This window comes from Grammomys surdaster, unplaced genomic scaffold (assembly GCF_004785775.1).
Source record: "Grammomys surdaster isolate TR1022 unplaced genomic scaffold, NIH_TR_1.0 252, whole genome shotgun sequence".
NCBI classification, from domain to species: domain Eukaryota; kingdom Metazoa; phylum Chordata; class Mammalia; order Rodentia; family Muridae; genus Grammomys; species Grammomys surdaster.
Window position 1 is genome coordinate 953270 of NW_021604693.1, and position 15890 is coordinate 969159.

General features: G+C 40.2%; 1 protein-coding gene across 1 annotated transcript; it reads left to right on the forward strand.

The window, feature by feature from the left end:
- The first annotated feature begins 10056 nt into the window (after positions 1 to 10056).
- On the forward strand, positions 10057 to 15086 carry LOC114627342 (leukocyte immunoglobulin-like receptor subfamily A member 5). Its single transcript, XM_028775088.1, has 5 exons — positions 10057 to 10168; positions 10334 to 10369; positions 10560 to 10844; positions 10983 to 11285; positions 14549 to 15086. Exons 1-5 carry the CDS (start codon positions 10132 to 10134, stop codon positions 14683 to 14685), a joined length of 798 nt encoding a protein of 265 aa, XP_028630921.1. The 5' UTR covers positions 10057 to 10131; the 3' UTR covers positions 14686 to 15086.
- The last annotated feature ends 804 nt before the right edge of the window (positions 15087 to 15890 follow it).

The window sequence follows — 15890 nt, forward strand, 5'->3', positions numbered from 1 at the left end:
TATCCTAGAAGGTCTGAGACTTCATGGTCAAAAATAGTGGGCCATCCAACCTGTCAAAATGATTGCTTACGCAAAGTGCTGATGTTTGAAATATCCAATCATATGTAACCGCGCCAGAATTTCCCGCTTTTCCCTTCCCCTTTGTGCCTCCCCCTATAAAAGTTCTAAACTTCCTGGGGTCTTCATTGAAATTCTCTCCCCTACGTGGGATGAGTTTCGATCCAAGGGCCCTTGTTAGTAAACTGCCTTTTGCCATTGCATCAAGTCAGTCTCTCGTGTCTCCTTGGGTGCATGCTAATTGGGACTTGAGTTGGGGTCCTCTTTCTGGGTCCTTACACAAGAACTTCAAGTCTCTGAAGAAAGAAATTGAAGAAGACCTCAGAAGTTGGAAAGATCTCCCATGCTCATAGATTTGCAGGATTAATATAGTAAAAATCACCATCATGCCAAAAGCAATCTACAAAGTCAATGCTATCCCATCAAAATTCCAGCTCAATTCTTCATAGAGTTAGAAACAGAAATTTGCAAATTCACTTGGAATAACAAAAAACCCAGGATAGCAGAAAACTATTCTCAACAATAAAAGAACCTCTGGGGGAAACACCATCCCTGACCTCAAGCTGTACTATAGAGCAATAGTGATAAAAACTGGATGATATTGGTACAGTGAGAGGCAGGTAGATCAATGGAATAGAATTGAAGACCCAGAGATGAATCCACACATCTATGGTCACTTGATCTTTGACAAAGGAGCTGAAACCATCCAGTGGCAAAAAGACAGCATTTTGAACAAATGGTGCTGGTTCAACTGGAGGACAACATGTAAAAGAATGCAAATTGATCCATTCTTATCTCCTTGTACAAAGATTAAGTCCAAGTGGATCAAGGACCTCCACATAAAACCAGATACACTGAAACCAATAGAGGAGAAAGTGGGGAAAAGCCTGGAACACATTGGCACAGGGGGAAAGTTCCTGAACAGAACACCAGTGTCTAATGCTCTAAGATCAAGAATTGGCAAATGGGATCTCATAAAATTGCAAAGCTTCTGTAAGGCAAAGGACATAGTCAATAGGACAAAATGTCAATCAACAGATTTGGAAAAGATCTTTACCAACTCTACATCCGATAGATGGCTAATATTTAATATATAGTAAAAGCTCAAGAAGTTAGACTCCAGAGGACCAAATAACCCTATTAAAAATGGGGAAAAGAGTTAAACAGACTTCTCACTTGAGGAAACTGGAATGACTGAGAAGCACCTAAAGAAATGTTCAACAACCTTACTCATCAGGGAAATGCAAATCAAAGCAACCCTGAGATTCCACCTCACACCAGTCAGAATGGCTAAGATAAAAAACTCAGGTGATAGCAGATGCTGGTGAGAATGTGGAGAAGGAGAAACACTCATCCATTGTTGGTGGGATTGCAAGGTGGTACACCAACTCTGGAAATCAGCCTGGTGGTTCTTCAAAAAATTGGACATAGTACTGACTGAGGGCCTAGCTATACCACTACTAGGCATATACCCAGAAAATTCTCCAACATGTAATAAGGACACATGCTCCACTATTTCATAGCAGCCATATTTATAATAGCCAAAAAGCTGGAAACAGCCCAGATGTCCTTCAACAGAGGAATGGATACAGAAAATGTGGTACACTTACACAGTATTACACAGTGGAATACTACTCAGCTATTAAAAACAATGACTTCATGAAATTCACAGGCAAATGGATGGATCTAGAAAATAATCATCCTGAGTGAGGTAATTCAGTCAGACAAAAGACCACACATAATATGTACTCACTGATAAGTGGATATTAGGTAAAGAGCGTGGAATACCCACAAGATGACTCATGGCTCCATGAACATCAAGAGGAAGGAAGACCAAAGAGTGGATGATTCACTCTTACTTAGAAAGAGGATCAAAATAATCAAGGGAAGTAGAGTTTGGGAGGGACTTGGGAGGAAGAGAAAAGGGGGAGGAGAAAAGAGGTGAAGAATCAGGAATGGGAGAAGATAAAGATGTACAGAGTGTCAGGAAATTGAACAGAGATGTATAGCAATCAGGGATGGGACATTGGGTGTAGCAACCAGAAAGTCCTAGATGTCAGGAAAGCAAGAGCCTCCCAGACCTCAGGGGGATGACATTAGTTGAAATAGTCCACAAAAGGGAGGGAGAACCTGTAGAGACCACATCCAGATGTTATGCATGTCACCCCCTCTCCCCATTGTGAGATGGGGCCACCCACCCATTCCTAAATTTTAACTCAGAACTGCTCCTGTCTAAAGGAAATACAGGGACAAAGAGTGGACCAGAGACTTAAGGAAAGGCCATACAGAGACTACTCCACATGGGAATCTATCCCACACAAACCCAGACACTATTGCAGATGCCAAGAAGTGCTTACTGACAGGAGCCTGATACAGTTTTCTCCTGAGAGGTTCTACCAGATCCTGACCAATACAGAGGTAGATGCTTGCAGCCAACCATTGGACTAAGCACAGGGACCCCAATGAAGGACTTAGGGGTGGGACTAAAGGAGCTGAAGGGGCCTTATCTGGCATCAGTGGAAAGGGAGGCCCTTGGCCCTGTGAAGGCTTGATGCCTCAGTGTAGAGGAATGCTAGGACAGTGAGGTGGGAGTGGATGTGTAGGTGGGGGAACACCCTCATAGAAGTAGGGTAAGGAGGGATGGGATAAGGGGTTTACAGAGAGGAAACTGGAATACTGGATAAAATTTGAAATGTAAATAAATAAAAGATCCAATTTAAAAAATAAAAAAGGGAAAAAAGAAGAATAGAGTGTGGATATCTAAAAAAAGATGAATAAACCCAATAATAAGCAAATTATTTTGAATAGATACATCCAAATAATTGAAATATTTGCAAACAGTTTTCAATTGAATCTACAGATGAATGAAGGTCATAAAAGTGGGCAGGTAAACAAGTAGAAATTACAACTTCAAAATGGCTGCTCATACTTCTACAAATAAATCAATGAACAAACACATAGTAGGTCACAGTAAATACTGAGTACATAATTTGATTTTCAGTCTACAAAGAAATATTGGCAAAATAAGAATAAAATGTCATGCCAATGATCCTTAAAATTTGGAGAAAATATTTATTACCAAGACCAAGAGATTGCAGCTAAAAAAAAAAAAAAAGGATGCAGCTAAGTAAGATCATTACTATGTCTTCTCACCCAGGAGCCTACATAGAACTTTCTTGCACTATGAAAGCAAATCAACAGGAAGGAAGCTTCCAAATTATTCCAGCATGGTCTTTTTTTTTTTATTTTTTCATTTTATCTTTTCAACTAAAGTGCATACAGTCTTCATCAATCGTGTCTTACCACCTATTTCTTGTGGTCACCAAGATCAATGGCAGCAAATAATGTTTTCTGAGCCTTGAGCTTCCCAGGAGCCTCCCTCATCAATAATTTGAGTTGAAGTATCCCACACCTGGCTCTTTCATTTTTATTTAACAGTCTATGGCTTCTGAGAGCAGCATCATTCACTCATGCAAGCTATTTCATTCCAACTAGTCTTCAATATTTTAATTATCTTGCAAAAATCTATAAAGATTTTTCATGAATCCTTAGATTTATTAACCGTCCACTTATTTTGAGGACTGCAATGCAGATTTAAACCCTTCCAGGTTTCTGGCCTGACTGCACCTCACATTACTCCTGTAAGAGAGTACATTGCCCTAAAACTACCCTGAGCAAAGCTCTTACCTGTCTGAGACCAAATATTGGTAAATGTTATCCCTCATCTCTTACATGGAAACAAGACATTTTTTCCCATTGAATATTAGTGTCCTGAGAACTGGGATAGAATCTACAATGCTGATCCATCAGTGTCTCTTGTGGTCAGGAGAAAAGAGTTACCACAAAGAGATCATGAGGAAGTTAGAGAATGTGGAGAAGTCACTGTCTATTATAGTAATGAGGAAGTAAGAGGAAGGAAATTACCAGCAACTAAAGCATAAGATTCATCATGAAAAAGGTTAACTTTTCTCTGCAGGAAAAATAGGTTTGAAATCTCCTCCTGGTACCATCTGTGGTGGCCACATTTGATTCTCTGATCAAGTCAGACAGAGTAGACTCAGTTTCTCTTTTCATTTTAGTACAAACTTTTAAAACATCCCATCCTGAACTGCTCATGTTATTCTCTCCACGGTCAGTTCTGTCCAGATTCAATGAGACTCAAGTTGACATGTTAGGATCATCGCTCCTTCTACCTCCTGCCCTCATCTAAGCTCCAGTGACCACACTAACTCATTTCTTTTACCACTCCAGAACTTCCTGTAAGAACCATTGCACTGTGTCATGCTTAATCCTTCCATAGGCCTTGTTCTTCCTGAAATATCATACAGTGCCCCATTGTTGCCACTCATGGTCAGCTAAGCTTGTCTCCTCCCTCACAAACCCATGTCATTCTTAGAAGGGGAACTCAGCGCAGGAACAGCACCATCTATTCCTCCCAGATACACATTTTTCAGTCACTAACTCACTTATGACTTTCAAAGTCAGTTCCCAGAGGCAGCCAGAGACTATCAAATGCCTTCTAACCTCCTCAGTATAAAAGCAGAGAACTCTTCTCTTGATCCACTCAAGTGAAAGTATATTCATTAGCTATAATTTGTATAAGGAATTCACAAACAAAACCCCACATCACTTCCAATACTGATGGGTACATCATGAAGATTCAGATCACTACGGATTATTATCACACTTTCCTATCATTTACAATTCTTTTAAAATGATACACATTTGATCTGGGCCACACCTTCTGCTAGAAGCTTATGTAAAGGACATGGAAGAAGAAAATTCTCTCTCTTTGCTTGCTTGTCCTTACTAGCTGTAACATCTTTCTTTTCACTGGCATTAAAGTCTACTTCTTTGGAATTTCAGAGTATCAGCTGAGACATCCAGCCTCTTAGACTGAACAACTTCTGACTAATACAACCTTTCTATTTTGCAGCTTGTAATATTTTTCCCTTATTTTGTGTTTTTAATGTTTTAACTATAATATGTTATGGTATTTTTTATTCGATATTTTATTTATTTACATTTCAGATGCCATCCCCCTTCCCCATCACCCCTTCCCCACGAACCCCCATCCCATCCCTCCTCCTCCTTTTTTGCCTTTATACTGTTTAAATGACATGCAAGTATTAAGGTCAGTTCTAGGTTGAGGGAATAGCAATACAATAGATGCAAATAGTCCAGGAACAAGGAAGACAATAAACCCAGATAGTTAAAGAACATGCACACAATAAACAGAGTCCCATGATCGCTCCTGTGATCACTGTTTCTAAGGGCTTATCAGGATGATCAAAGTATCTGAGCCTACTTCCCTGTTCTAGTCCAAAGTCATTTTCATGCCTGAAGCCTACTTCTTTGTTCTAGCTTAAGATACAGATTTCTGCCTAAAATTACTTCTTTGTTCTAGCCTAAGATGGGAATTTCTTTTCTGATTTTTATCTGTTTTGTATTTTGTAGGCCTTTAATGCACTTTTTGAAAACTCATAGAGGACTTACTACTGTAAGAAGTTTCCAGATAGAAAAATAATTTAAAATGGAATTACCTTATAATAGAGAAATACTGCTTCTACTAGATACCACAGGATAACAAAAAGCCCAAATGCTGGGAATGGGTCAACTCTCTGGGGTTGTTGGCTGGTGAGATGCTATAGACCCCTCAACAGTACAGACTACTTATCAGTGTTCTTGGTTACTCTGGAACTTAATTGCAAGATCCCACTGCTGAAGATACCACATACACTTGGAGTCATAGAACACTAAGAAATCTGTCTGTTACTAACCCTGAAGCTTTCTACTACTAGCTAACTTTCATAATGCTGTAGAGCACTATACATAATTTTGAAGAAAAATAACCATCAGTCTTACCCAGTTGTGAACCTTGCAAACTACAAAAAGGACTGTTCTGTAAAGACAAGCCCACTAATGCAACAGAGGCATAAATACGATGGGAGTAATCAGTCACTTTCTGATTGGATTTATGTTCTGCTTTACAATATGAAACTCATACTTGGCACCATTATTGGGACTAAGAGCCTATGGTTAAACAACAGGGGAAAAGGACTATGATTATTATTCTAAATAAACATAGTATTAAATTGATTTTTGATGACATATTGTTATGTACATAGATTAATGCATCTCCAAATTCTCTTCAGAAAAGCTTATTTATGCAGTGAATGGTGATTATCACAGAGATCTGCAACAGTCCAGGCTTCAGAAAACAAGAGACTGAGGAATGATCAGCTGTAAATGACATGTTTGTATCACAACTCCATCCTCTCAAGGCTCAAAGATAGATATAGGAAAGTGGAAAGACTGTAAGGGTTAGAGGTGGTGGATAGCTAGAAGAAAACAATGATTTCTAGATACAGCATGCTTCACACATAAACTCACAGCAGCTGTGACAGTATGTACAGGAACTATATAGCCTCTTTAAGACAAACGATACTGTCAATGGAACAAAATGGTAACCTACAGATTGGGAAAATATCTTTACCAATCCTACATCCAATAGAGGACTAATATCCAAAATGTACAAAGAATTTAAGAAATTAGACTTAAGAGAACCAAGTAACCCTACTAAAGTGAGGTACAGAGCTAAACAGAGAATTCTCAACTGAGAAATTTTGAATGTCTGAGAAGTACCTAAAGAAATGTTCAACATCCTCAGTCATCAGGGAAATGCCAATCAAAATGACCTGAGATTCCACCTCACACCAATCAGAATGGCTAAGTTAAAAAACTCAGGTGACAGCAGATGCTAGCAAGGATGTGGAGAAAGAGGAACACTCCTCCATTGCTGGTGGGATGACAAGCTGGTACAATCACTTTGAAAAACCATCTTGTGGTTCTTCAGAATATTGAAAATAGCTCTACCTGAAGACCCAGCTATACCACTATAAGACAAATACCCAAAAAATGCTTCAACATATAACAAGGACACATGTTCCACTATGTTTAAAGCAACCTTATTTATAATAGCCACATTTTCTGTATCCACTCTTCTGTGAGGAACATCTGGAAACAACCCAGATGTCTCTCAACAGAAGAATGGATATAGAAAATATGGTACATTTGCACAATGGAGTACTACTCAGCTATTAAAAACAATGACTTCATGAAATTTGCAGACAAATGGATGGAACTAGAAAATATCATCCTGCATGAGGCAACCCAGTCACAAAAGACACAGATGGTATGTACTCACTGATAAGTGGATTTTAGCCCCAAATCTCAATATATCCACAATACAATTCACAGACCCTATGAATCTAAACAAGAAAGAAGACCAAAGTGTGGATGCTTCAATCCTACTTAGAAGAAAATAATCAAGGGAGGTACAGGGAGAGAGGGATCTGGGAGGGAGAGAGGAGGAGAAGAGAAAAAGGGAGGCAGGGCCAGGTATGAGAAGAGACAGGACAGAAGTCCAGATGGTCAGGAAAATGAACAGAAATATGTAGCAGTAGGAGGTGGAGAACTAGCGGTAGCCGCTAGAAAGTCCCAGATGCCAGGGAAGTGAGAGGTTTCCAGGACCCAGTGGAGTTGACATTATCAGAAGTATTCAACAAATGGGAGATAGAACCTGTAGAGACCACTTCTAGGAGATAAGCTTGGCCTCCAGTTGAGGGACGAGACCACCTACGCATCTCAAAAATTTTAATCCAGAATTGTTCCTGTCCAAAGGAAACACAGGGACAAAGAGTGGACCAGAGACTGAAGGAAAGACCATTCAGAGACCACCCCACCTTGGGATTCATCCCATCTGCAGACACCAAACCCTGACATTATTGCTGATGTCAAGAAGTGCTTGCTGACAGGAGTCTGGTATAGCTGTCCCCTGAGAGGCTCTGTCAGCACCTGACTAATACAGATACAGATACAGCCAACCATCACACTGATCCTGGAGACTCCAATGGAAGATTTAGAGGGAGGACCGAAGGACCTGAAGGGGATTGCAACTCCATAGAAATAATAACAATATCAACTAACTATTCCCCCTAGAGTTCTCAGGGACTAAACCACCAACCAAAGGGTGGTTGTGTAGCATTGGACTGCTTTACCTGACATCATGTGATATGTACCAGTGGATTGCCTTATCTGGCATCATTGGTAAGGGAGGCCCTTGGTCCTGTGGAGGCTTGTGGTCCCAGCATAGTAGGATTTTCGAGGGGTGAGGCAGAAGTGTGTGTGTGTGTGTGTGTGTGTGTGTGTGTGTGTGTGTGCACCCTCTTAGAGACAAAGGTGAGGAGCAAGGCATGAGTGATTTGTGGAGGGGAGACCTGGAAGAGAGACATTTGAAATGTAGATAAATAAAATAACCAATAAATAATAAATAAAATATCAATATTAAAAGTTCAATACCTATTAGTTGCAGAAAATGAATCAAAAATAGAAATAACCAAAAAATCCCAACATGTTAAAAAGTAATCATTATTCTATCATATGTTTATAGTTATATATGGATTCTCTATTTTTCATACACCTGTATACATATCAACTTAGCTATATGTAAATACATTTAATATAATTTTATTGTACATCAATCTACACTTAGAAAATGTATTTGACTATTTATCTACTACAATGTATTTTTCAACAGGTTTCCTACTTGTCAGGTAGTTGTAAACACTTGATGAATGAATGATTAAGTCAATGAAATTCAATTGATTTGGGAAATAAAGAACTGTAGAAGCTCAAATTAGACCAATTCCAAGCAGAGTTGGGGAAAATGGCACAAATTTCCAACCCCAGCTATGAAACTATTGACAATTGACAGTTTGTCGAGAAAGGCATAAAAAGTTTAGCCCCTGGTAAGTCTACCATGCTCCAGTGGAAGGCCATACACCTGAGACTAAATTGGACATGATGGATTTTAAAAATAAAAACACAAAAGACTTGAGTTGATCATTAGAGAAGGGAGTGCCTCTAGAAAGAGCTGGGGAAAGGTAAATATGATCAAAATATATTGCATGAAATTCGCAAAGAACTCATAACAATTTTAAGATTTTTATATTGCCTTAACTGTGAAACTTCAGAACACACACATTTTGCAAGAGGGAGATGAGGCCTCAGAACCTTGCAAAAGTTTCACTTCTCTTTACTGAGTAACCATGCTGAAATTATCCTTGACATTTGGTAATGTCTGGGTCCCTTCCTCCTCTAGTGGGCTTACATCCTAAGGACTCAGTTCATTTACATTTCTACTGGGTGTTGACTTTTCTTTTTTCTCCTTTTTGCAGTGTAGAATGCTATAGAGGGTTTTCCCCACATCTAAAATTCGTATCTTCTTTCAGTGAGAACCCTGAGCCCAAATAAGAAACTTGTAGGTGTTAGCAAGGATACTTGGTACAGTCCTGGAACTGACACTCATAGTGAGGGCTAAGGGACAGTGGTTGATTGCATGGATAGTGAAAGAAAAGAACAAGTCTTGAATTTAAAAGGTGTTTGGGAGAGGTGACACTTTGTCAGGCATATAAAAATCCTATAATAATCCCAGAATCAGCTCTATGTGAGCCATACAGACAGATGCTTGATGTTTCTCTCTGCTGCTGTGAATCGACACGGCAACATCAGCTTGCATATTCTGCAATGCACCTTCATAGTTGGAGATATAATGAGGATGATAAAGGCACCATGATATTATAGATATGGACAGGATGAAGGGGAAAACCTATGTGGGGCTCTTGCTCCTCAGTCACACTCACTTGGGAATAGATTCTCAGGAAAAGATTAGGTTTATTTGAAGGTGTTTACTGATCTTGGAAAAATGAAGAGAACTAGAGCTAAGTAAGGCCCTGTTAATCTCTTTGGTGTCAATAGTAGACATTATATAGCACTCTTGAGGAGGACACTTCCTTTTATTTTTATCTTCTATGCTGTGCACGCAACCCAGGACTTTTTTTTTAATTAAGAAGGCAGTCTATCAGCGAGTCAATTGCATAAGACTTCCTCTTCTTGGTGTGACAGTTCATAACGTAAAGTACAGTAACTGCAGCGGTCAGCCTCTGTGTTTATTTGTCCTGATGGTCACTGTAGTCTCATTTATTTGCACATTCGGGACCCCTGGAAGGAGACATGATGATTACTGCATTCACAGTGCTGTTCTACCTTGGTGAGATTTGGAGGGTGGAGCAAACACCTAAGAGAGGTCTAGGAGAGACCTCAGGCCTTAACCAAGCTTTAGATCATCAATGGATCCCATGGTATTGGGTGGCTTTGTAGAAGAGATGATCTACTCAAGCTTCATGAAGAAAATCTCACTGGAAATCTCTTTTAGGAATGAATCTGGAACCCAGGAACGCAGTTGCGGCAGGTGAGTCAGTTCCCCTGTCTTACCAGATCCTGTTTCCACATTGAGAACAGAAGACCATTGGTGAGCACTGGATTTGGACAATAGTATACGTGGGTTGATGCTGGGGATACTTTAAGGGTGCTGGGGCTTTGGGGGTGGAACATAAGAGAGGAATACTTTGGGACAGATTTTTTTTTTTGTTTCCATGTAGGCACACCTCCCATACCCACCCTTTGGGCTGAGCCAGGCTCTGTGGTCACCAAGGGACAGTCTGTTACTATCTGGTGCAATGGTACTCAAGATGCCCAGGAGTACAATCTGTGTAAAAAGGAAAATTCAAAAGCCTGTAAGACACAGACCTTACTTGAACCTGGGAACAAAGCGAACTTCTCTATTTCATTCATGACAGAATATCATGCAGGATCCTATTACTGCTACTATTACAACCCTGCCGGCTCGTCAGGATACAGTAACATCCTAGAGATGGTGGTGACAGGTAAGAGGATTCTAGGGTCCCAAACTCAGGTATGCCCTGAGTAAGGTATTCTGATCTCAGGGCATTTTCCTCTCACAGCCCAGTCTTTACCCAATGTAGAACATGTTTTCCACTCAACATGCTTGCTCCCTCCTTTAGGATTCTACAGCAAGCCCAACATCTCAGCCATGCCAAGCTCCCTGGTCACCTCAGGGGGGAATGTGACCCTCCAGTGTAGTTCACACCAGGGATATGGAAGGTATGTCCTGACTAAGGAAGGAGAAGAGAATGTGTCCTGGAATCAGGACTCACAGAAACAACCCAATGGGCATTTTATGGCTCTGTTTCCTGTGGGCCCAGTGACTTCCAAACACAGATGGGCCTTCAGGTGTTATGGCTACTACAAGAGAACCTCCCAGGTGTGGTCAGTTTCCAGTGATACCCTACAGCTCCTTTTCTCAGGTGAGACAATCATATCTGTGACATTTATTTGAAGCCTATAAACTTGCTGTCATGAGCCCTGTTGCCAAGGGAGTACAATAAAGTTGAAGGGTACTTAAGGCAAGATCTGCAAGGAAGGATGGAGAGGAAGGTGTTTGGCATGACTCTATTCTCAATACCTGGCCCACTTTCCATCTGAGACCATCTAGGAAGCTCTCCATTTTGACCCAGCAGGGCACAGACTCCGACCTTTCAATGTCAGGGTGACACTTCCTGTGATAAATTTGTTCTATTCAGTGAAGGAAAACATTACATCTAATCCTGCCCTAGCCAGCAGCTGTAGGCTAAGCTCTCTCAGGCTGATGTCATATTGGTACCCGCAAACAACTCCCACATTGGTCAGTACACAAGCTGTGGATATACCATAGCCTCCATGTGGCCATTCAGCTACAACCTGTGGTTATCCTAAACACAGAAGATCCCTGGCTCTGTAAGAGACCCAGATTCTTAAAAGACCAAGCTGTGGAGCCCATGAGTAGAATGAAGGGTGAGATCTCTGGAAAGATATGAGACAGAAAGATTGGAGTTTAAGAAGTGAAAAATGAGTGAGAATGACAGGCAGGGAGACATGCCTGATACAGAGTCATATAAGACAGACACAGACACTCAGGAGCCATACACTTGGTTTAGAGGCAGGATCTCACCTGGTGTGGAGCTTGCCAAGTAGTCAAGGCAGGTTAACCAGTGAGTACCAGGGCTTGTCTTTGCCTCCTCAGTGTTGGAATTACAGGGGCCAAACACAACACACACACACATTTTGGTTTTGTATTTAGATATGATCTTTGTTTGAGGGAGCTGTTTTAAAATAGTATCTGATTGTTTTTTTATTTTTTATATTTCCATATGTGTATAGAATCAAATATGATCATATCTACTCCCATTCTTTGCCCTCTCAACTCTCTTCAGACATACCACTCCTAACTTAATCTTTTTTAAAATTCACTAATTCGATTTCTCCTGTCTGTATGTGCATAGATGTGGGTAAGTTTGAGCATGGAAAAATTTATTACTGTCCACACCTTCAAAAGATGGTGATTCTTCCTCCCTTATCATCTTCCAGTGGCCAATAACTCCTCAATAGTAAGAAAAGGGATGTAAAAATCAACTACCTATTTGTGATAGAATTTTAGCTGGCCTCATCTTGTGTAGGCCTTGTTTATTCTTTGAAACTTTCATGCATTTATAAAATGCAATGCATGTTGATCATATTCTTCCATTACTATCTCCTTCCAACTCTATTCTCCACTCTCCCTCCCTCCCAATTTCAGATCTTCTTTTAAAAAGTAGTTGCAAAGTAATTAAAGGCAGAAATCTAAATCTTAAACTAGAACAAAGAAGTAGGCTTCAGGCATGAAAATGACTTTGGGCTAGGACAGGGAAGCAGGCTCAGATGTTTTGGTCATCCTGATAAGCCCTTAGAAATAGTGATCACAGGAGTGATCATAAAACTCTGTTCATTGTTGTGCATGTTCTTTGACTATCTGGGTTCATTGTCTTCCTTGTTGCACCTATTATATTGCTAGTCCCTCAACCTAGACCTGACCTTAATACTTGCATGTAATTTAAACAGCATAAAGGCAAAAAAGGAGGAGGAAGGATGGGATAGGGGATTAATGGGGAATGGGGGATGGGGAGTTGGGATGGCATCTGAAATGTAAAAATAAATAAAATATCAAATGAAAAATGGAAAAAACTATAATTAATATCCTATGTGTATGTATATGGGACCACCCACTAGGGCTTGGTCAATGTATCATTGGTCACATTTGCAAAGGAGATTGACTCACCCACTGCCAGCAGCCATCAATTCCAATAGCTCCTTAGCTAGGGGTCCCTTCCCAGTATATACGTAAAAAAAAATTTTTTTTGACTGGACTAATCTTGAGCAGATCTTATTCAGGTAACTACAGTTACTGTGAGCTGATATGTGGAACAGTTGGTGTAATACCAGAGTCAGCATTTCACAGCTCATCTCCCTGTCTTCTGGCTGTTATACTCTTTCCACCCCCTCTTCTATGATGTTTCCCAAGACTTGACTGTAAGGAGGTTGATATGGATGTTCCATTCATAGATGAACCCTCATGGTTAAATCTGACACATTGTACAGTATGGAATCTCTCCATTAATCACCACCCACCGAGGAAAGATACGTCTCTGACCAATGTTGAGAGCAGCACAAATCTGTGGGTATAAATATATACAGATAGAATCCAGTTTGACAGTTTGACCATTTAACAAAAGAACAACAGTGAGTTTCCCATACCTAGAGCCTATTATCTCCACAGTCCTGGCCTTTTGTCCATATTTACAGTACCATCCATGAAATCCTTTCTGTACTTTAGGCCTTATGTCCAATTACAAAGCTGATTACACCCGTAACTGCCATGTCAATACTGCACCAGTAGGCAATCTTACCTAAGAGGTCACTATTATAGGATGCAGGGAATCAGAGCTAGATAAGACCATTGATGTCATTTTTCACCCTGAAGCATGCATAACACTTTATGGAACTTTCTAAGCTAGCCAGCAGGGAGAGAGCTTCCAAGTCAGTTTAAGATTGCTTTCCCTATGTCCTGCTACCCAAATGAGTGTCATCTTTAAGAAGAGATGCTTACAATCTAGGTACAATGGAAAACCAAGAACATGAGCTCCATTTGTTTGGGTACTTATTAGGTGTCCCTGACCAAAAGCACATAGGGAGACACAGTGTGCCTGGTGATAATATTTTCAGTTAATAACCCACACTTTCTAAAAGCAGCATTGTCCACCCATAAGGATGCTTTTGTTTAAACTACTTTTAAAGTATATTATATACAAACTAATAGATTTCCTTAAAATGCCTTCATATATCTTAAGTTTTGGTTAACCCACCCCTAACCCCTCTCTTTCCCCAGCTCCCATCTCAACTTATATCTTTAGCCCTAAGTATTCTCTTCCTCATGCTCATGCAGGAATAACTTCAGTGACTGAACTGTGCTATAAGCCTATGCTGTATATTAATAAATATACTGTATATAAATAATGAATATAATACTTTAAAATTATTGAATATACTTAGGGAAATATTAGTGATTATTCAACTAATTTAATAATTAAAACAAGGATTTTTATGAACTTATATTTACTAAATAATATTATCTCATTGATATAGGCATCTATCTCCTCTACTTTTTTTCAATTTGGGAATCTATTAATTTCATTGTCGTGGTTGATCAAATTTCCAGATTCAGACTCACAAGATCGCACAGTGGAAAATATCATCAGGATGGTTGTAGCTGTCTTGGTTCTGGTGGTTCTTGGGATTCTGCTCTTTGAGGCTCAAAATAGCCAGAAAACATCTCAAGATGCAGTGAGGAGGTGAACCAGAGAAGAGTGTAACATTTATTGTGGTAGAGACCTTGGAGATGAATCATATGAGTAGAGGAAATCATGGATGAAAATTTATGGCATAAATATATGAACACTATTGAGGACCCTGAGGACAACACCACCTTTGGGTACAGGGGAAATGTCTGAGAGATCTGTGAAGAGAACTCTACACCAATTCAATTGGGACAGATTTTTGGCTTGAATGAGATGACCTCCATAACCCCAGGCATTTCAGAACTTGTTCCTCATTTCGTGGAGCTGTTTGGAGGGACTTGGGAGGTTTGGCCTTGTTGAAGGAATTGCTTTAGTGGGGACAGGCTTTGATAGTTTAAAGACTTATCATTTCTAGCTCACTCTTCTGTATCCATTGTAAATGTGTCTGAAATACTCCAACCTGCATGGACTCTTCTTAACCCAAAAGGTAAGTAACTCAAAATATCTCCAGGAAGCCTCTGAAACTGACCAAATTCACTAGTCCCCCCCTTTTTTTTTTCAAAAATAAGCAAGAAAAGCTGTTGAGTTGTTCCCTTTTTAAAAATTATTTTTATTTATTAATTTACTTTTCCATTAATTAATTCATTTTACATCCTGATTGCTGCCCCTCTCCTTTTCTCCTCTGAGATGGTAGGGTTGATCATGAATATCCCCCGACCCTGGCACATCAAGTCTCTGCAGGGCTAGGCTCATCCACTTCCACTGAGTCCTGAAAAGGCAGTCCAGCTAGGGGAGTGGATTCGTCAGAGAGGCAACAGCATTAGGGTCAGCCCTATTCCAGTTGTTGGGAGACCCACATGAAAACTAGACTGCACATCTGCTACATATATGCCAGGGGCCTCAGTCCAGCCATATATACTTTTTAGCTCATGGATCAGTCTCTAAGAGTCCTCAGAAGTTCAGGGTAGTTCACTATGTTGGTCTTCCTGTGGAATTTCTATTCACTCTGGGGCCCTCAATCCTTTGCTCAACTCTTCCATAAGAGACCCCAAACTCCATAAAATGTTTGGCTGTGGGTTTCTGCATCTGTGTCAGTCAGCTGCTATGTGGAGCCTCTCAGAGGAAAGTTATGCTAGGCTTCTGTCTTCAAGCATAACAGAGTATCATTAATGGTGTCAGGGATTGGTGCTTACCCATGGTATGGGTCTTAAGTTGGGCCAGTTACTGATTGACCATTCCTTCAGTCTCTGCTCCATCTTTGTC

Excerpts from the sequence above, each read along its gene's own strand:
- LOC114627342 (XM_028775088.1), top strand. The coding sequence starts at position 10,132 with ATGATGATTACTGCATTCACAGTGCTGTTCTACCTTG. Across the intron at positions 10,370-10,559 it reads CAGGAACGCAGTTGCGGCAG|GCACACCTCCCATACCCACC; the intron begins GTGAGTCAGTTC and ends GTTTCCATGTAG. Across the intron at positions 11,286-14,548 it reads CCTACAGCTCCTTTTCTCAG|ATTCAGACTCACAAGATCGC; the intron begins GTGAGACAATCA and ends TCAAATTTCCAG.